Raw genomic sequence first — 22,713 nt, forward strand, 5'->3', positions numbered from 1 at the left:
GTTGTGAACATTAATTTAAATAAAAATCATATTACATAATCATTGTAGTCAGAGGCGATTTTAGCATGGAAATCTTGGTGGGGCAAACTCAAAAATAAAATTGGATGCATGCCAGCAAAGCCACTACACAACAGTAAACAATACATTAATTGTACTATAACGGTGACAAACGGTGCCCACAAACTGTTAGGGCCTACATAAAGCTGTCCCAACAGCAGTCCCAACACCTTACCACTGCTGCACCTGGCTATCAGCGGAGCCTTGTCTGGCAGCGAAACAGTTAATTCAGCCTCTTTTACTGCCTTTAAAAAAACATAGCTGATATGGCTGACTTGCTTTAACAAATGTGGTTTCTACTGACAATTGAGATGTACAAACTATGGCATAAGGGGACAACGAGCGCATAAGAGGCAAGCCGTAATTTCAATTAAGACATTAATGAGTGAGCTAGGACGTACGTAGTCAATATAACTATTTGTTCAGCTCTTTTGAAATGTACAGCGACAGAATTGAGAACATGGGCCATTCTTACAATAAAACTCCCTGTACACCAAGTCAGAACCGTAGGATAAATAAAGGGGGCAGATAAGCAGACAATTAAAGCTCTTACAATATCCGATGATGACATTTCTCTAAAACAGGCTATAGGCTACATGTGCACCACCAAGTCAGAACAGTAGGCTAAATTATGAGGGGAAAAGGCACCAAATTATTAGGGTGAGGCACATGGGCTACTAACAGCTTACTACACAACATACACTTATGTATACTGTAGCTAAGAAAGTCATACTATCTCCCTGGCATATTACATCATTTATGCAGCAGCATTCAAGACATTTTTGGACTCGCCTTGTTGTGCTGTGCTCACTTGAACAGGAAGGTGGTGCGACGGTCCTTCGTGGGCATTCTCTGGATTTACGGTGCTTTCAAGACAACTGGGAACTCTGAAAAAAACATGGTTGAATCATGACGTCAGTGATCTTCAGGTCGAAGCTCTAGAAAGAGGCCAGAGTTCTCGACTTGGAATTCTGAGTTGGATGACAGTTCAAAACGTATTTTCCCAGTTGGAGCTCGTTTTTTCCCGAGATCGCAGTTGTCATGAACTCACCGAAGTCTGAGATTTCCCAGTTCAGATTTTCCAGTTGTTTTGAACGTGGCAGAAGTCATGCTGGATTGACAACATGGCCAATGTTGAATGTTTATCCTTTTAAGCTTGGAAAAGAGACCCTTAAAAAAGACCACACACCCACTCCACTGAACAGCAGGCTAGTAATTAATTTGCAACAATTGCAGCTAGCCACTGATTCCTTCCAAACCACTGTTTATGGCCGATGACCACCGATACGTTTGATCTATAATTCATTTTCATAATTTCTCTTCATATGACAAGGATTGAAAAGGATTTGGCAGAAGATTGTCGACTTGATTCATGATGATGACTGGTAGCTTGCTAGCTAAGATTTTGAAAGTATGATGTTGACATGATCAGTCCAATCAAATCTACAGTAGATATAACGTGATTTGACTTCATTTTATCTGTGGCCAATGACCTTGAGCCTTCTTGGATGGTCACTTCTAATGTAACTCTATGGCAGCACCCAAGCGGCTTGAATTTTCGAGCTCTCCCCGTAGATTGTGCGGTGAGGTAGTGTCCCCATGAGTGACAGAACTGAGCCAAACACGGCGCAACTAGAGAACATTACCAACCCCTTTGCTCCGTATTTTCTGCTGGCTGCCCCATCACCACAGAAACCACTGAGCTAGGCTAAAACACCTGCATTTTGGAGCTGCCTTACTCAAGAAAGCAAAAAAGACACCATGTTTGTATGCAGCTTTATTGACTCAATTATTATTTTTTGTTTACATTTTTTACAAACTGATATGTGACACGTTAGTCAATTAGTCAGCCACCAATTGTGCAAGTTCTCCCACTTAAAAAGATGAGAGAGGCCTGTAATTTTCATCATAGGTACACGTCAACTATGACAGACAAATTGAGAAATAAAAATCCAGAAAATCACATTGTAGGATTTTTAATGAATTTATTTGCAAATTATGGTGGAAAATAAGTATTTGGTCACCTACAAACAAGCAAGATTTCTGGCTCTCACAGACCTGTAACTTCTTCTTTAAGAGGCTCCTCTGTCCTCCACTCGTTACCTGTATTAATGGCACCTGTTTGAACTTGTTATCAGTATAAAAGACACCTGTCCACAACCTCAAACAGTCACACTCCAAACTCCACTATGGCCATGACCAAAGAGCTGTCAAAGGACACCAGAAACAAAATTGTAGACCTGCACCAGGCTGGGAAGACTGAATCTGCAATAGGTAAGCAGCTTGGTTTGAAGAAATCAACTGTGGGAGCAATTATTAGGAAATGGAAGACATACAAGACCACTGATCTGGGGCTCCATGCAAGATCTCACCCCGTGGGGTCAAAATGATCACAAGAACGGTGAGCAAAAATCCCAGAACCACACGGGGGGACCTAGTGAATGACCTGCAGAGAGCTGGGACCAAAGTAACAAAGCCTACCATCAGTAACACACTATGCCACCAGGGACTCAAATCCTGCAGTGCCAGACGTGTCCCCCTGCTTAAGCCAGTACATGTCCAGGCCCGTCTGAAGTTTGCTAGAGTGCATTTGGATGATCCAGAAGAGGATTGGGAGAATGTCATATGGTCAGATGAAACAAAAATATAAACCTCAACTCGTCGTGTTTGGAGGACAAAGAATGCTGAGTTGCATCCAAAGAACACCATACCTACTGTGAAGCATGGGGGTGGAAACATCATGCTTTGGGGCTGTTTTTCTGCAAAGGGACCAGGACGACTGATCCGTTTAAAGGAAAGAATGAATGGGGCCATGTATCGTGAGATTTTGAGTGAAAACCTCCTTCCATCTGCAAGGGCATTGAAGATGAAACGTGGCTGGGTCTTTCAGCATGACAATGATCCCAAACACACCACCCTGGCAACGAAAGAGTGGCTTCGTAAGAAGCATTTCAAGGTCCTGGAGTGGCCTAGCCAGTCTCCAGATCTCAACCCCATAGAAAATCTTTGGAGGGAGTTGAAAGTCTGTGTTGCCCAGCGACAGCCCCAAAACATCACTGCTCTAGAGGAGATCTGCATGGAGGAATGGGCCAAAATACCAGCAACAGTGTGTGAAAACCTTGTGAAGACTTACAGAAAACGTTTGACCTGTGTCATTGCCAACAAAGGGTATATAACAAAGTATTGAGAAACTTTTGTTATTGACCAAATACTTATTTTCCACCATAATTTGCAAATAAATTCATAAAAAATCCTACAATGTGATTTTCGGGATTTTTTTTTCTCATTTTGTCTGTCATAGTTGATGTGTACCTATGATGAAAATTACAGGCCTCTCTCATCTTTTTAAGTGGGAGAACTTGCACAATTGGTGGCTGACTAAATACTTTTCCCCCCCACTGTATTATGACAAAATAACATGCAAAACAGGCAACCCATTAAAAAAATATATATATACAGTTGAAGTCGGAAGTTTACATTCACTAAGGTTGGAGTCATTAAAACTTGTTTTTCAACCACTCCACAAATTTCTTGTTAACTAACTGTGGTTTTGGCAAGTCGGTTAGGACATCTACTTTGTGCATGACACAAGTAATTTTTCCAACAATTGTTTACAGACAGAGTATTTCACTTATAATTCACTGTATCACAATTCCAGAGGGTCAGAAGTTTACATACACTACATTTTTTACTTTAAACAGCTTGGGAAATTCCAGAAAATGATGTCATGGCTTTAGAAGCTTCTGATAGACTAATTGACATCATTTGTACCTGTCTTCAAACTCAGCGCCTCTTTGCCTGACATCATAGTAAAATCAAAAGAAATCAGCCAAGACCTCAGAAAATAATATGTAGACCTCCACAAGTCTGGTTCATCCTTGGGAGCAATTTCCAAACGCCTGAAGGTACCACGTTCATCTGTACAAGCAATAGTACGCAAGTATAAACACCATGGGACTACGCAGCCGTCATACTGCTCAGGAAGGAGACGCGTTCTGTCTCCTAGAGATTAACGTACTTAGGTGCGAAAAGTGCTAATCAATCCCAGAACAACAGCAAAGGACCTTGGGAAGATGCTGGAGGAAACAGGTACAAAAGTATCTATATCCACAGTAAAACGAGTCCTATATCGACATAACCTGAAAGGCCGCTCAGCAAGGAAGAAGCCACTGCTCCAAAACTTGGTCGCAAATGGGTCTTCCAAATAGACAATGAACCCAAGCATACTTCCAAATTTGTGGCAAAAGGGCTTAAGGACAACAAAGTCAAGGTATTGGAGTGGCCATCACAAAGCTCTGACCTCAATCCTATAGAACATTTGTGGGCAGAACTGAAAAAGTGTGTGCGAGCAAGGAGGCCTACAATCCTGACTCAGTTACACCAGCTCTGTCATCGGGAATGGGCCAAAATTCACCCAACTTATTGTGGGAAGCTTGTGTAAGGCTACCCGAAACGTTTGACCCAAGTTAAACAATTTAAAGGCAATGCTACCAAATACTAATTGAGTGTATGTAAACTTCTGACCCACTGGGAATGTGATGAAATAAATAAAAGCTGAAATAAATCATTCTCTCTACTATTATTCTGACATTTCACATTCTTAAAATAAAGTGGTGATCCTAACTGACCTAAAACAGGACATTTTTACTAGGATTAAATGTCATGAATTGTGAAAAACTGAGTTTAGATGTATATGGCTAAGGTATACAGTGGGGAGAACAAGTATTTGATACACTGCCGATTTTGCAGGTTTTCCTACTTACAAAGCATGTAGAGGTCTGTAATTTTTATCATAGGTACACTACAACTGTGAGAGGCGGAATCTAAAACAAAAATCCAGAAAATCACATTGTATGATTTTTAAGTAATTAATTTGCATTTTATTACATGACATAAGTATTTGATGCATCAGAAAAGCAGAACTTAATATTTGGTACAGAAACCTTTGTTTGCAATTACAGAGATCATACGTTTCCTGTAGGTCTTGACCAGGTTTGCACACACTGCAGCAGGGATTTTGGCCCACTCCTCCATACAGACCTTCTCCAGATCCTTCAGGTTTCGGGGCTGTCGCTGGGCAATACGGACTTTCAGCTCCCCTCCAAAGATGTTCTATTGGGTTCAGGTCTGGAGACTGGCTAGGCCACTCCAGGACCTTGAGATGCTTCTTACGGAGCCACTCCTTAGTTGCCCTGGCTGTGTGTTTCGGGTCGTTGTCATGCTGGAAGACCCAGCCACGACCCATCTTCAATGCTCTTACAGAGGGAAGGAGGTTGTTGGCCAAGATCTCGCGATACATGGCCCCATCCATCCTCCCCTCAATACGGTGCAGTCGTCCTGTCCCCTTTGCAGAAAAGCATCCCCAAAGAATGATGTTTCCACCTCCATGCTTCACGGTTGGGATGGTGTTCTTGGGGTTGTACTCATCCTTCTTCTTCCTCCAAACACGGCGAGTGGAGTTTAGACCAAAAAGCTCTATTTTTGTCTCATCAGACCACATGACCTTCTCCCATTTCTCCTCTGGATCATCCAGATGGTCATTGGCAAACTTCAGACGGGCCTGGACATGCGCTGGCTTGAGCAGGGGTCACCTTGCATGCACTGCAGGATTTTAATCCATGACGGCGTAGTGTGTTACTAATGGGTTTCTTTGAGACTGTGGTCCCAGCTCTCTTCAGGTCATTGACCAGGTCCTGCCGTGTAGTTCTGGGCTGATCCCTCACCTTCCTCATGATCATTGATGCCCCACGAGGTGAGATCTTGCATGGAGCCCCAGACCGAGGGTGATTGACCGTCATCTTGAACTTCTTCCATTTTCTAATAATTGCGCCAACAGTTGTTGCCTTCTCACCAAGCTGCTTGCCTATTGTCCTGTAGCCCATCCCAGCCTTGTGCAGGTCTACAATTTTATCCCTGATGTCCTTACACAGCTCTCTGGTCTTGGCCATTGTGGAGAGGTTGGAGTCTGTTTGATTGAGTGTGTGGACAGGTGTCTTTTATACAGGTAACGCGTTCAAACAGGTGCAGTTAATACAGGTAATGAGTGGAGAACAGGAGGGCTTCTTAAAGAAAAACTAACAGGTCTGTGAGGGCCGGAATTCTTACTGGTTGGTAGGTGATCAAATACTTATGTCATGCAATAAAATGCAAATTAATTACTTAAAAATCATACAATGTGATTTTCTGGAGTTTTGTTTTAGATTCCGTCTCTCACAGTTGAAGTGTACCTATGATACAAATTACAGACCTCTACATGCTTTGTAAGTAGGAAAACCTGCAAAATCGGCGGTGTATCAAATACTTGTTCTCCCCACTGTATGTAAACTTCCGACTTCAACTGTATACACTATCGGTCAAAGGTTTTAGAAAACCAAGGGTTTTTCTTTATTTGTACTATTTTCTACATTGTAGAATAATAGTGAAGACATCAAAACTATGAAATAACACATATGGAATCAAGTAGTAACCAAAAAAGTGTTAAACAAATCTAAATATATTTTACATTTGAGATTCTTCAAATAGCCACCCTTTGCCTTGATGACAGCTTTGCACACTCTTGGCATTCTCTCAACCAGCTTCATGAGATAGTCACCTGGAATTTATTTCAATTAACAGGTGTGCCTTCTTAAAAGTTAATTTGTGGAATTTCTTTCCTTCTTAATGCATTTGAGCTAATCAGTTGTGTTGTGACAAGGTAGGGGGGGAGGGGTATACAGAAGATAGCCCTCTTTGGTAAAAGACCAAGTCCATATTATGGCAAGAATAGCTCAAATAAGCAAAGAGAAACAACAGTACATCATTACTTTAAGACATGAAGGTCAGTCAATACAGAACATTTCAAGAAATTTGAACGTTTCATCAAGCGCTATGATGAAACTGGCTCTCACGAGGACCACCACAGGAATGGAAGACCCAGAGTTACCCCTGCTGCAGAGGATAAGTTCATTAGAGTTACCAGCCTCAGAAATTGCAGCCCAAATAACTGCTTCACAGAGTTCAAGTAACAGACACATCTCAACATCAACTGTTCAGAGGAGACTGTGTGAATCAGGCCTTCATGGTCGATTTGCTGCAAAGAAACCACTACTAAAGGACATCAATAAGAAGAAGAGACTTGCTTGGGCCAAGAAACACGAGCAATGGACATCAGACCGGTGGAAATGTGTCCTTTGGTCTGGAGTCCAAATTTGAGATTTTTGGTTCTAACCGCCGTGTCTTTGTGAGACGTGGTGTGGGTGAACGGATGATCTCTGCATGTGTATTTCTCACCGTGAAGCATGTAGGAGGAGGTGTTATGGTGTGGGGGTGCTTTGCTGGTGACACTGTTTGTGATTTATTTAGAATTCAAGGCACACTTAACCTGCATGGCTACCACAGCATTCTGTAGCGATACACCATCCCATCTGGTTTGGGCTTAGTGGGACTGTCATTCATTTTTCAACAGGACAATGACTCAACACACCTCCAGGCTGTGTAAGGGCTATTTTACCAAGAAGGAGAGTGATGGAGTGCTGCATCAGATGACCTGGCCTCCACAATCCCCCGACCTCAACCAAATTGAGATGGTTTGGGATGTGTCGGACCGCAGAGTGAAGGAAAAGCAGCCAACAAGTGCTCCAGGCTGTGTAAGGGCTATTTTACCAAGAAGGAGAGTGATGGAGTGCTGCATCAGATGACCTGGCCTCCACAATCCCCCGACCTCAACCAAATTGAGATGGTTTGGGATGTGTCGGACCGCAGAGTGAAGGAAAAGCAGCCAACAAGTGCTCAGCATATGTGGGAACTCCTTCAAGGCTGTTGGAACAGCAGTCTAGGTGAAGCTGGTTGAGAGAATGCCAAGAGTGTGCAAAGCTGTCATCAAGGCAAAGGGTGGCTATTTGAAGTATCTCAAATATAAAATACATTTTGATTTGTTTAACACTTTTTTGGTTACTACATGATTCCATATGTGTTATTTCATAGTTTTGATGTCTTCACTATTATTCTACAATGTAGAAAATAGTAAAAATAAAGAAAAACCTTTGAATGAGTAGGTGTTCTAAAACGTTTGACCAATAGTGTACATATATATATGTTTTTTTGCTAAACAGGTGGGGCTCAAAACAAGTGGGGCTCCACCTGACCTGAATGACGGGTCACCACTGATTGTAGTTGATGCCTTCTTGAAAGCCTCCGCAGCGCTTAAAATGTAGATGATCTGGAACGCGGCCCATCCTTTTACAGCGCGCTTTCGGTGCAGTTTATCCCTTTCTTTTGACAAAGTGAAGTTAGGATTTAAAAAATGTTTTGTCATTTAGCAGACACTCTTATCCAGAGCTACTTACAGTTAGTGAGTGCATACATTTTCATACTGGCCCCCCGTGGGAAATGAACCCACAACCCTGGCGTTGCAAGCGCCATGCTCTACCAACTGAGCTACACAGGGCCTATAAGTTATCCTGTACGAGCTTATGTGCCGAGTACATTACGATGTTACAGGTGTCAAACTTATGGGCAAGTGACAGCAGTATGTAGGAGGGAGGTTCCAAGGTGTGAGAAGTGTGTAGAAGGGCATGAAACAAAGGAATGTGTAGCATTGGGGAAAGTAGTGGTATGTGTTAATTGTAGGGGCGGCCATGGGGCTGGGGATCAGAAATGTCCAATGCGAGAGAAGCAGGTTGAGGTTTCCAGGGTAAGAGTAGTGAAGAAGTTGTCATATGCTGAGGCAGTGAAGAAAGTAGAGGAAGAGGTGTCAAGGGAGGCGGGGGGAGTGGTTAAAGTAGTAGATTTATACCAGTACATTTTAGATTTTAGATTTTAGTCATTTAGCAGACGCTCTTATCCAGAGCGACTTACAGTTAGTGAGTGCATACATTTTTCATACAGTACAGAGGGATAGGCCAACAAGTGATATATGTTTCAGTAAGATTGGATTTTTAGCGTTTATAGCAATGGTTATTAATTGTACTGCAGGGATGGAACGTAAGTCGAAGAAAATTGAGGTTGTGGTGGCAGCTGCAGAGAGGTATTTGGATGTGCGAGACTTGACATCAGAAGAGTTACAGGGAGTGGTGGTGATGTCCCATCGTTTCAGGTTGAGGGCATGAGGTAGGAATGAATATATTTAAATAGTGGAGAAGGGTGGTGTTAATTATTAACAATCATTTTGAATTTGTGAATGTAGTGTTAGATGGTAGGGTAAAATATAAGGGAGTTGTACTCCAGTCTAGTAGGTGGCGGTAATGCAACCAATTGGATGCCAACCGCCGTTAAACCTCATTGAAGAAGAAGAAGAAGCAGAAGAAGCAGTTTATCCCTGCAGAAATTACATGCGGAAGTAGTGGTCGTCAATGCTGGTGAAAAGAGGCTCTGTAGTTGGTGGTTGCTAACTATGATCTTTGAGTTGACTGTATAATTACCTAGCTGCTTTTTACACGCATAGTGTAGTTAAATTAAAGTCCATTATGGCTGGAAGTCGACTTGAAAAATTCGGAACGGTGTTCACGCGGTAGGTCCAAATGTCGTGTTGCTAGCTAGCTAACGTTAGCCAGCATAATTTCGGTGTCAAGGTTACTGGAGGATACTATTTAGTTTTCTAGACCCTTTAGCGTTTGCTAGCTAGCTAATGTTAGCTAGATACAATTTTCTTTGATGGTTGACTGTCTTTTCTGCAACTTGTAGCAAATGGAATCTTGGCTATGGTTCCGCGTAATAGAAATGAATGCACCGTTAGCTAGATACAGTGGGGAGAACAAGTATTTTATACACTGCCGATTTTGCAGGTTTTCCTACTTACAAAGCATGTAGAGGTCTGTAATTTTTATCATAGGTACACTTCAACTGTGAGAGACGGAATCTAAAACAAAAATCCAGAAAATCACATTGTATGATTTTTAAGTAATTAATTTGCATTTTATTGCATGACATACCTATTTGATACATCAGAAAAGCAGAACTTAATATTTGGTACAGAAACCTTTGTTTGCAATTACAGAGGTCATACGTTTCCTGTAGGTCTTGACCAGGTTTGCACACACTGCAGCAGGGATTTTGGCCCACTCCTCCATACAGACCTTCTCCAGATCCTTCAGGTTTCGGGGCTGTCGCTGGGCAATACGGACTTTCAGCTCCCTCCCAAAGATTTTCTATTGGGTTCAGGTCTGGAGACTGGCTAGGCCACTCCAGGACCTTGAGATGCCTCTTACGGAGCCACTCCTTAGTTGCCCTGGCTGTGTGTTTCGGGTCGTTGTCATGCTGGAAGACCCAACCACGACCCATCTTCAATGCTCTTACTGAGGGAAGGAGGTTGTTGGCCAAGATCTCGCGATACATGGCCCCATCCATCCTCCCCTCAATACAGTGCAGTCGTCCTGTCCCCTTTGCAGAAAAGCATCCCCAAAGAATGATGTTTCCACCTCCATGCTTCACGGTTGGGATGGTGTTCTTGGGGTTGTACTCATCCTTCTTCTTCCTCCAAACACGGCGAGTGGAGTTTAGACCAAAAAGCTATATTTTTGTCTCATCAGACCACATGACCTTCTCCCATTCCTCCTCTGGATCATCCAGATGGTCATTGGCAAACTTCAGACGGGCCTGGACATGCGCTGGCTTGAGCAGGGGGACCTTGCGTGCGCTGCAGGATTTTAATCCATGACGGCGTAGTGTGTTACTAATGGGTTTCTTTGAGACTGTGGTCCCAGCTCTCTTCAGGTCATTGACCAGGTCCTGCCGTGTAGTTCTGGGCTGATCCCTCACCTTCCTCATGATCATTGATGCCCCACGAGGTAAGATCTTGCATGGAGCCCCAGACCGAGGGTGATTGACTGTCATCTTGAACTTCTTCCATTTTCTAATAATTGCGCCAACAGTTGTTGCCTTCTCACCAAGCTGCTTGCCTATTGTCCTGTAGCCCATCCCAGCCTTGTGCAGGTCTGCAATTTTATCCCTGATGTCCTTACACAGCTCTCTGGTCTTGGCCATTGTGGAGAGGTTGGAGTCTGTTTGATTGAGTGTGTGGACATGTGTCTTTTATACAGGTAACGAGTTCAAACAGGTGCCGTTAATACAGGTAATGAGTGGAGAACAGGAGGGCTTCTTAAAGAAAAACTAACAGGTCTGTGAGAGCCGGAATTCTTACTGGTTGGTAGGTGATCAAATACTCATGTCATGCAATAAAATACAAATAAATGACTTAAAAATCATACAATGTGATTTTCTGGATTTTTGTTTTAGATTCTGTCTCTCACTGTTGAAGTGTACCTATGATAAAAATTACAGACCTCTACATACTTTGTAAGTAGGAAAACCTGCAAAATCGGCAGTGTATCAAATACTTGTTCTCCCCACTGTAGCTCTTTGTATGTGAAATTGAGAATGCATGGGATGCATTTGCTCTATTGTTTACATTTTTGCTGGTGGCTCACTGGTTTCCTTTTCAGAGTCAGAGATCTTATGCGTTCTGGAGTTGTCAAACAGTCTGACAAGCCCATTTGGTATGATGTATACAAGGCCTTTCCACCCAAGAAGGACCCACTTTATGTCAGACCAGTGGCCAAGATCTATGGGAAGAAAGAAGTGGCAGTGCCAGACATCTTCTACAGAGAGGATGAAATCAGAGCGTAAGTTAATTAAACGGTTTGCCTTAATCTTTTTACTGCCAATCAAAAGCTGTTAGGAATGGAAATGTTGATTTGTTGATCAGCACCGGTCTCTCTATCAGGACATTTTATGAGGTGTATGGAACAGGACCCAGAGCTTTTGATCTCTCCAAATCCAACTTTGTTTCAACATGCCAAAGGTATGGGCAAATCTTCACAATGAATCACATTGGTCACATCATAGGTCAAGTTTTGGGATTCCACATGTCTGTAATGGTGGATCCTAACTACTGCAATTCTATAAAGGGATTTTTTCCTTTGTGTAGGTTTGTGGAGAAGTACACAGAGTTAGAGAGCCAGGGAGAGCGGGAGAAACAGTCCCTGTTTGAGGAGGCTGGGAAGGCTCTCCTTGCTGAGGGCTTAGTGTTGAGGAGGAGGGGTGTTCCTGCGGTGAGTAGACTGTTCAAATGATACAACTTATTAAGTGTAATGCTGGCTGCCCTTTTCCCAAATACTGTATAGACAGATATGTACTATCACTTACAATCATGTAATTATTTTGCACTATGGCCTATTTATTGCCTTACCTCCATAATTTACTACATTTGCACACACTGTATATAGATTTTCTATTGTGTTATTGACTGTACGTTTTGTTTATCCCATATGTAACTCTGTGTTGTTGTTTTTATCGCACTGCTTTGCTTTATCTTGGCCAGGTCGCAGTTGTAAATGAGAACTTGTTCTCAACTGGCTTACCTGGTTAAATAAAGGTGAATTTAAAAATAAATAAATAAAGACCTTCTGTTTGCAACTGACTGGCTGCACTTTTTCCGGTTGGCCTGCAGGTGGCATCAGAGACCAGGGATCCAGTGTTGGGCATGAAGCTGACAGACATGTTGGCGGAACAGCAGACAGATGCACCTGGCGAAACACAGACACCGGGAGAAGAGACGCCAACACAAGCACCAGTGACTCCACAGTAGGCCTCTGCAACATGGCTTCAACCACACTCTTCACCTAGATGGAACCAACCATCCACCTCCACTGACTAAAAAGGGGACTTTCTGAACAATGTGGATTAATGGGCCTGGGCAGCTCTCACGACCGTCCGTCTTGACTGCAGGGTTTTGAGTGGTAATGTGTAGGAGTCCAAGTTATTGTACATTTTTGGTCTGGAACCTTGTGAGACTGATGTTATGCATAAGGTTGTAAATGTATATTCAGTGTGTGAAACATATACTGTATGTCCTACTGAACTCTTGAGAATTCACTTTCAAGATGGTGGTTACTTTGCAGTGTGCTTTCAGACTTTCGACAGGACACCCCTGTTGATATGAGGTGACGTCGCTGTGATGATCAATTGGCGCTGTGAGTGATCAGTAAAGTAACTCTGTATTCTAGAATGTGGCCTCTTTTCCTCTGTTGCTCATCCTTCGTTATCTTTCAGTCACTCTGCAGAACACTCATGCAAGACAAGCAAGCTGTGAGTGAGAGTTGATATTACATTCTCCATTTGCTGCTGTGACAGTGTAATTCGGCACTGCCTGCCTGCCTGAGCATCTGGGATGAAATGGAGATATTAATGCCGTATTGCTTCACAGAGAAATACCATTGAGCACATAACCACATCAGCCGACTGGGGATGAGAAAATGTGAGTAAGAAGCATCACAGGTGCCATATTAAAAGAAATGCAAGGTAACACCGCTCTGATTCAGGGGGGTTGGGTTAAATGCGAAAGACACATTTCAATTGAATGCATTCAGTTGTACAAATGACTAGGTGTCCCCTTTCCCTAACATCTGTGGAAGTTATTCCACCAGATAGGAAAGGATTGACATCAACACCTATACACTGAATGATTGATAATTAAACTCTACAAAACTATATTTTAATTAAGGTTAGTGTCTACTGCCACAATTGAAATGAGCACCACACCAACATTGCATCCTGTTCTAAACATAATCTTGGCATATCTGTATTTTTCAACACGTGTTTCAGATTTCAATAACACATCTCAAAGCATACCAGAATAACATAACAAGTAACCAGTTATTAGAACTTCTGCAGGTTACCTCTTCTCTCTAATCAGGATAATAATCTGTCTTCCTGTTCTCACAAGTTGTAGAGACATTGATCCACTATATGACCTAGCAGCCCTGCAGTTCAACTGCCGTTTGAAAATAAATGTAAAGCGGGCTTATATCTAGAGCCTTGGCTTTAATGTAGAACAGCACTGGTCGGGGTTATTTGCTCTGGAAAAAGCTAGCATCCATGAGCGTTTTCCCAGTACCACAGTTCTCTTTTCTCCACCGTCTTTTCAAAGAGATGACCTTGGCGGCGTTTCTCATTATCAGCCGTCTTTCTGTTTATCGAAAGGGAAAACTGTCCATCTCGCAGTTTATTCAGCGCTCGCACGGAGAGGAGAAATGATATCAACACCGTAATGGAATGGGTGATTGTCTGCACACAGTCAAAGAGAAAGCAATTCTGTGGTGGATGGATGGCAAGACTGTCTGAGGGCCTAATGAACAGGAGGGAGGGATATAATCGGGGAGAGAGGTAGAGGAGGGAAAAAATCGGGGAAGGAGGGAGAGAGTCGGGTTGGGAATGAGAAGAACAATCCTTGTCTCTCTGCCGTATCCACAGGCTGAGGGGAGAAACGGACACTCAGTGGGGTGTGTTGGCAAAACCTGTGGCTTGATGCAATCCTTAAAGGTGATTTTGCACTGTTTTCCTTTATCTTATTTTAAGGGTTAAATAATATACACTGAACAAAAATGTAAACAACTATTTCAAATATTTTACTGAGCTACAGTTCATAGAAGGAAATAAGTAACTTAAAATAAATAAATTAGGACCGTTTTAAGATGGAATTAATACAATGAACTTTACGAAGGAGGCCTTTAAAAACTGGAGAAACACTGTCTGTCAGTAGATGACTTCTTGGCAGCACCCCCAAGATTTCTCAATATTTCCTTTCAAAATGTATTTTCAGGCAGGTAATTAACTTTTTCTGCCAGACTCCTGGCAAGGATCTCTGGATACAAATGAATCCAATTGAGCATGGGCTGGAATTGAATTGATCAAAATGCCATTCTCTCTGTCACTGGAGTGTGAGCGTGGATAACGTTTTACTGCTTCTGGCAGAGATTTCTAAAGAAGCACCATTATTGGGCTGTGGAGGAGAGATGCCAACAACAGCATTGAAAGGTGAATTCTGTAAGTGAAAAGTGTTTGGGGTGAGTGTGCTGTGTTAGGGCGGTGTTCTGTGTATATGTAACCACACAACTTTTCTTGTTTACACCTGGCACCTGGTTGGTTGTCAAACGTGATCAGTGGTAGAAAATAAAACTGAATTCATTAAATATGTAATTTATTTTCTCCTTCAAATGTTGCGTAGCCTAGGTTGTGAAGATCAGTAAAATATATAATTTCATGTGTTTTAATTCTGGTTTGTAAGAGGCTGTAGAATGTATATAGTTACTGTACATACTGCACCATAGCCTATATACAATAGAACATTCAATAATCCTTTCAATGGCTGAATTTACATTTTCCCATATTCATAAATGGATCGAAATGTAAATTTAACTTTCTTTCTCTTCAATTCTTTCTCCCACTCTGTCTTTGTCTTCCTGCTCACTGGCAGTGCTGTCACAAAGATATCTCATCTCATTGGCATTATACAGTCAGTTTCTGAAAGCGCCTTAATTGTTTTTGCCTTTCTATTGCTTACAATAAAGTCTGGCTTGTCAGTCACAGTGGGTGAGGAAGTTTGAATATTTTTTTTATGTCATGTTTTATTTTTCAATTTGATATCCTGCATACCCAGTAGCCATTATGATGTCCTTGTCATACCATCATTTTCCACCTTAAACAGCCTAGCCTATGCTAGGAAAACCCCCTCTTAAACTTGGACTAAAGTTTGACCGTTTTACACCTGATGTGTAGTTTTACTATTGATTTGGGCTGGGCAATTATAACAGTTCATACTCATAATGCATTCATATGTTCATATTGCATATGAAAGGTATGTAAACATGTAAAAATAGGTGTACAAACATCCAGAATTCAACTCAGCAATCCATTTTCAGTGGTCATCAAATGTAAATGGACACAAATGGCAAGCCTAATTAACGTACTTTGCTTCTGTTTGTGGACCGACAGATTGACAGCTGCATGTACAGAACACACTGGAGCGTGTCGGCAGCTCACACTCACTTTTTCTAGGACCAAGAATCAGAGCCCTATACTACGAATGTAGTTTGAAGAGTTAGCAGCTAAATTTGGTTAAACTTGGGATAACCGGTACCACGAAAGTGGCTCACTGTAGCTAGGTACATTTCTATGGCAATGAATCCTTAAGAGCTAACCTGCTCTGGGACAGGTTAACTCAGGGCTATCTTTACTGAACAAAAATATAAACACTACATGTATAGTGTTGGTCCCATGTTTCCTGAGCTGAAATAAAAGATCCCAGAAATGTACCATATGTACAAAAAGCTTATTTCTCTCAAATGTGAACAAAATGGTTTATATCCCTGTTAGTGAGCATATCTCCTTTGCCAATATAATTAATCCACCTGACAGGTGTGGCATATCAAGAAGATGATTGAACAGCATGATCATTACACAGGTGCACGTTGTGCTGGGGACAATAAAAGGCCACTAAAATGTGCAGTTTTGTCACACATCACAATGCCACAGATGTCTCAAGTTTTGAGGGAGTATGCAATTGGCATGCTGACTGCAGCACTGTCCAACGGAGCTGTTGCCAGATAATTGAATGTTCATTTCTCTACCATAAGACATTCTCTACAATGTCGTTTTAGAGAATTTGGCAGTGCGTCCAACTGACCGCAGACCACGTGTAACCACGCCAGCCCAGGACCTCCACATCCGGCTTCTTCATCTGCGGGATTGTCTGAGGAGGGGAGGATGGGGGGTGCTGAGGAGTATTTCTGTCTGTAATAAAGCCCTTTTGTGGGGAAAAACTGAAGTTGGGGGGCCTATGCCCTCCCAGGCCCACCCATGGCTGCCCAGTCATGTGAAATCCATAAATTAGGGCCTAATTTATTTCAATTTACTGATTTCCTTCTATGAACTGTAACTCAGTAAAATCTTTGAAATTGTTGCATGATGTGTTTATATTTTTGTTCAGTATACATTTATCCTGAATTTAGTGTCTGAGCCTTGAGTTGAGGACCAATTAGCCTAAATCAGATTCCCTTCCTCTAGCAAAGATTGCATCATCATCCACTTCATTTGAGGAAGACAACTGATTTCATATTTTATTAATCAAATGTGTTTTGGGTGTTAAAATACCTATCACATTACACATTTACTTCAGTAAAACTTTAGTATTAATACAATTATATTATCAATGGGAGTGGGAAAAAATGTGCTTGCACATTGATAACCACACGAAGCACACCAAAGTAACAAAATAAAGACGGCTCATTTAAAAGTCTATTTCACACAAAAGCCTACTGAATTTGCAAGATAACTTTTCTTTAAATTTGATTTCGGCACAAATTAAAATGTGAAACAGACTTGTGGATTGATGTTTCGGCATTGTCTCAATGACTAGTTCAGTGTTCGACTAGCCACGTGCAACAAATCCCCACTTCTTAAATGGTTCCTTTCGAAACCCCCACTTCTCCATATATAGTTCCTTTTGAAACACCCACTCCTTTGGACACCCCCACCTTTCCTGAGAGATGCCCTGCACTGAGAGATGACCTATCTGTAGAGTTAGCGGCAGGCTGACGAGCAGTATCCGCCATCGTAGTAGGCTACGGATGAAGCCTGAGCTGGAATAGCTTTAGAATACCCTGAGTGGATCTAGCTTGCTTCGTAGTATACCCCTCTGGCTGTTTCAACTCCAATGATGAGATATTGATTGGCTGAGAAGTGTCATTGTTGAATAATAACCCAGGGCTATGAGGATTTCGCCCACTGTAGAGAGAGAGAGAGAGATAGCTTCCTCCTCAGCCACTGGGTGGCATCCCAATCATACACAGAGTATTTCTCTGTTTTTGGGGTCTACCCACACACACACCTCATGCACACACATGCACATACACAAACCACACACACACACACACACACACAACACAGTTCAGTGAGTAATTGTCATCTGTGGCAAATTGAAGGGCAGATGCTTGTTCCAGCGTACTTCCTATTTAAATGATCTTGTCAAAAAAATTTTACGAGGCCTTGGTTTTCCTTCCCCTGCTGAGTGTGGATTTAGTGAATATATAATGAATAGGAGAAAAATGAAGACACCTGATATACAGCGCCTTTGGAAAGTATTCAGACCCCTTGACTACATTTTGGTAGGTTACAGCCTTATTCTAAAATTGATTAAAATTGTTTTTTTTCCATCATCAATCATCTACACACAATACCCCATAATGACAAAGCAAAAACAGGAGTTTAGAAATGTTTGCTAATTAAAATATTTAAAAAATGATATCACATTTACATAAGTATTCAGACCCATTAATCAGTACTTTGTTGAAGCACCTTTGGCAGCGATTACAGTCTTGAGTCTTCTTGGGTTTGATGCTACAAGCTTGGCACACCTGTATTTGGGGAGTTTCTCCCATTTTTCTCTGCAGATCCTCTCAAGCTCTGTCCGGTTGGATGGGAAGCGTTGCAGCAAAGCTATTTTCAGGTCTCTCCAGAGATGTTAGATCGGGTTCAAGTCCGGGCTCTGGTTGGGCCACTCCTGCGTTGTATTGGCTGTGTGCTTAGGGTCGTTGTCCTGTTGGAAGGGGAACCTTCGCCCCAGTGTGAGGTCCTGAGCACTCTGGAGCAGGTTTTCATCAAGGATCTCTCTGTACTTTGCTCCATTCATCTTTGCCTCGATCCTGACTAGTCTCCCAGTCCCTGCCACTGAAAACCATCCCCACAGCATGATGATGCCACCACCATGCTTCACCGTAGGGATGGTGCCAGGTTTTCTCCAGAAGAGATGCTTGGCATTCAGGCCAAAAAGTTCAATCTTGGTTTCATCAGACCAGAGAATCTTGTTTCTCATGGTCTAAGAGTCTTTAGGTGCTTTTTGGCAAACTCCAAGCGGGCTGTCAAGTGCCTTTAACTGAGGAGTGACTTCCGTCTGGCCACTCTACCATGAAGGCCTGATTGGTGGAGTGCTGCAGAGTTGGTTGTCCTTCTGGAAGCTTCTCCCATCTCCATAGAGGAACTCTAGAGCTCTATCAGAGTGACCATCGGGTTCTTGGTCACCTCCCTGACCAAGGCCCTTCTCCCCTGATTGCTCTGTTTGGCCGGGCGGCCAGCTCTTGGAAGAGTCTTGGGGGTTCCAAACTTCTTCCATTTAAGAATGATGGAGGCCACTGTGTTCTTGGGGACCTTCAATGCTGCAGAAATGTTTTGGTACCCTTCCCCAGATCTGTGCCTCGACACAATCCTGTCTCGGAGCTCTACGGACAATTCCTTCGAGCTCATGCCTTGGTTTTTGCTCTGACATGCACTGTCAACTGTGGGACCTTATATAGACAGGTGTGTGCCTTTCCAAATCATGTCCAATCAATTGAATTTCCCACAGGTGGACTCCAATCAAGTTGTAGAAACATCTCAAGGATGATCAATGGAAACAGGATGCACCTGAGCTCAATTTCGAGTCTCATAGCAAAGGGTCTGAATACTTATGTAAATAAGGTATTTCTGGTTTTTGTTTTGAATAAATGTGCAAAAAATTCTAAAAACCTGTTTTCACTTTGTCATTATCGGTTATTGTATGTAGATTGCTGAGGATTTTTTATCTATTTAATCCATTTTAGAATAAGGTTGTAACGTAACAAAATGTGGAAAAAGTAAAGGGGTCTGAATACTTTCCGAAGGCACTGTTTCTTTTGTTGCGTTACTCACAGTTATTTGCAAGGGAGAAGGGTTCACAAAATGTCTAATGTGGGAGAGAATGCCTTACATGTGTGTATGTATAGCAGGCATTTTAAGACATCCTCCTTGGAAATACAGCTTTTTCTCAGTTTACTTCAGTCTCAACATCCTTTGTAAGGTCATTTTCTCCAGTCATCCATCAACAAACAGTCATCTATATTTCTTTCCCCAAGGCACCATAACTCCTCTGTCAGAGAGCATAGCCGTGGGAAGTAGGGGTGCTGAGGGTGCTGTGGCATCCCCTGATATATCAAGAAAGAAACCAGAGAAAAAATAAAAATCCACCAAATTAATGAACTAGGCCTTTATTACTGATGTATGAGCAGAGAAAATACTAGTCAACAAAAAGTATCCTCAGCAGTCACTAAGGTTTAGGGCAGGGTACTGGGTCGAGGCCGGCTAGTGGTGACTGTTTAACAGTAATAATAATAATATGCCATTTAGCAGACGCTTTTATCCAAAGCGACTTACAGTCATGCGTGCATACATTTTGTTTGTGTATGGGTGGTCCCGGGGATCGAACCCACTACCTTGGCGTTACAAGCGCCGTGCTCTACCAGCTGAGCTACAGAGGACCACAGTCTGATGGCCTGGAAATAGAAGCTGTTTCTCAGTCCCAGCTGTGATGCACCTGTACTGTCTCCATCTTCTAGATGGTAGCAGGATGAACAGGCCGTGGCTCGGGTGGCTGAGGTCCTTGATGATCTTCTTGACCTTCCTGTGACACCGGGTGCTGTAGATGTCCTGGAGGGCAGGCAGTGTGCCCCCGGTGATGTGTTGGGCTGACCGCACCACCCTCTGGAGAGCCCTGCAGTTGCGGACGGTGCAATTGCCACACCAGGCGGTGATCCAGCCTGACAGGATGCTCTCAATGGTGCATCTGTAGAAATTCCTGGTTGTCTTAGGGGCCAAGCTAAATTTCCTCAGCCTCCTGAGGTTGAAGAGGCGCTGTTGCGCCTTCTTCACCACGCTGTCTGTGAAGGGACCATTTCAGGTTGTCAGTGATGTGCACGCTGAGGAACTTGATGCTTTTGACCCTCTCCACTAAGGCCCCGTCGATGTGGATGGGGGCGTGCTCTCTCTGCTGTCTTCTGTAGTCCACGATCAGCTCCTTCGTGTAGTTGACATTGAGGGAGAGGTTATTTTCCTGGCACCACCCAGCCAGGACTGTTTCATCATTGGTGGTAATCAGGGTCCAAAATACTTTGCACTAAATTTAAATGCATGAGAATAAACTTGCTTTAGAAAAACTACAGTACGAGGCTACACACAGCATGAGGCTACATACTGTACATGAACGTGCAAAAGGACTAGCTTCTGGGATTAGCCACTGAGTTTCCAAGGATAATAAAGACTGACACAGTCACTTAGCACGGTAACATTCTGTGTTCCATTAACTAGATTAGGTTACATTAGACCAACTAGGAAACTGGGTGGGCTTGGATGACAACCCTGTCTGTCACCCTGAACGGTTTGCTTGACCTGGCTCTAAAACCTGCACCTGAATTGTATTGTTATTTTTTGACAAAACCACTATGCGATATGTAAAATAATATGAATTGAGTTTAAAGACTTGTTTTTGCAGTGTGTGGAGAGCATTCTCTCTCTTCCTTAGTGCTACTGCCCTGGCTCTATGACCACACATCATATTGATTGAGTGCAACAACCATCTCCTACTTGGCAACTGGGAAGCATTCATCTTTGACATGTCCAATACCACCCATGTCCACATCAGTCTAGTTGTTCAAGCAAACACTAATCCACTAGTGGAATGGGTGGAGAGTAACAAATTGTATGTTGAAAGAAATTAAATGAATGTGTATTTTCACCAGTGAAAAATTGATCAAGTGGGTGGGAAAAACTAAACTCATAATGGCAGCTTTCTTTAATTCGACATATGAGGGACATACTTCAATGAACTCTGTACCTGTGTGTATGTCTGTCTGTGTATGTCTGTGTTTGTGGATGCATGTGTATATATGTCTCTGTCCTCATGTTTAGACCCTTGTCTTAGAATAAGAGTTAAGTTGCTGGTAGTGTGTGTGGTTAGCTAGCATCATGGCTGAAGTCCTTCATCGCCGAGGCCCAGGTGCAGACGGACAATAAGAGGCGTGAAAGTAGGGAGAGGGGGAGGGAGAAGGAGTGAGAGCGGGTTAAATGTCAACGTTTTAAGGGGTTGGATTTGAGGTGTCTTGCCCCCTCCAAACAAAACCCAGATAAAACGGGAGAGTGAACACATCAGCGAGTACCCATGACAACTGAAGAGGAACAAATGCCGCCTGCTCCCTTCATCTCCATCCACCGCGGCAAATGCCACAGGATGTATTATGCAGATACAGTAGTCCCACACACTCCAGAGCCAGCCATTCAAAGAGCTGATAAGTTCAATTCAGAGCCTCAACTCTGTGGCTGGCTGTGGTGAAATTTTTGACAGGTGTCCATCTGTCTGGGTTATTGATATATTAAAAACACAATCTGGGATAATTCCATCTGGTCATTGATAAATAACTTAATGAGATTAGTATAACTGTCTTGCGTTATACCTACAGTACCTTCAGAAAGTATTCACACCCCTTTACTTTTTCCACAATTTGTTATGTTACAAAGTGGGATTAAAATGGATATAATTGTAATTTTTTGTCAACGATCTACAAAAAATACTCTGTCATAGTGGAAGAAAAATTATAACATTTGTAAAAAACGAATGACAAATAAAACACTAATATGATTTGATTATTCAGCCCCCTGAGTTACTAGATGATAGAATGACCTTTGGCAGTGATAACAGCTGTGAGTCTTTCTGGGTAACTCTCTTAAGAGCTTTGCACACCTGGATTGTACAATATTTGCACATTATTCTTGCCATAGATTTTCAAACCGATTTAAGTCAAAACTGTAACCAGGCCACTCAGGAACATTCAATGTCATCTTGGTAAGCAACTCCAGTGTATATTTGGCCTTGTGTTTTAGGTTATTGTCCTGCTGAAAGGTGAATTTGTCTCCCGGTGTCTGTTGGAAAGCAGACTGAACCAGGTTTTCCTCTAGGATCTTGCCTGTGCTTAGCTCTATTCTGTTTCTTTTTATCATTAAAAAAACTCCCTAGTCCTTGCCGATGACAAGCGTATCATAACATGATGCAGCCACCACCAT

The 22,713-nt window shown here is 42.5% G+C and overlaps 1 protein-coding gene across 1 annotated transcript; it reads left to right on the top strand.

Annotated features, from left to right (window-relative positions):
• The first annotated feature begins 9,343 nt into the window (after positions 1-9,343).
• Positions 9,344-15,417, top strand: mrps23 (mitochondrial ribosomal protein S23). Its single transcript, XM_041877979.2, has 5 exons — positions 9,344-9,544; positions 11,475-11,654; positions 11,756-11,833; positions 11,960-12,083; positions 12,482-15,417. Exons 1-5 carry the CDS (start codon positions 9,501-9,503, stop codon positions 12,617-12,619), a joined length of 564 nt encoding a protein of 187 aa, XP_041733913.1. The 5' UTR covers positions 9,344-9,500; the 3' UTR covers positions 12,620-15,417.
• The last annotated feature ends 7,296 nt before the right edge of the window (positions 15,418-22,713 follow it).

The sequence above is a fragment of the Coregonus clupeaformis genome, chromosome 6 (genome assembly GCF_020615455.1).
Source record: "Coregonus clupeaformis isolate EN_2021a chromosome 6, ASM2061545v1, whole genome shotgun sequence".
NCBI classification, from domain to species: domain Eukaryota; kingdom Metazoa; phylum Chordata; class Actinopteri; order Salmoniformes; family Salmonidae; genus Coregonus; species Coregonus clupeaformis.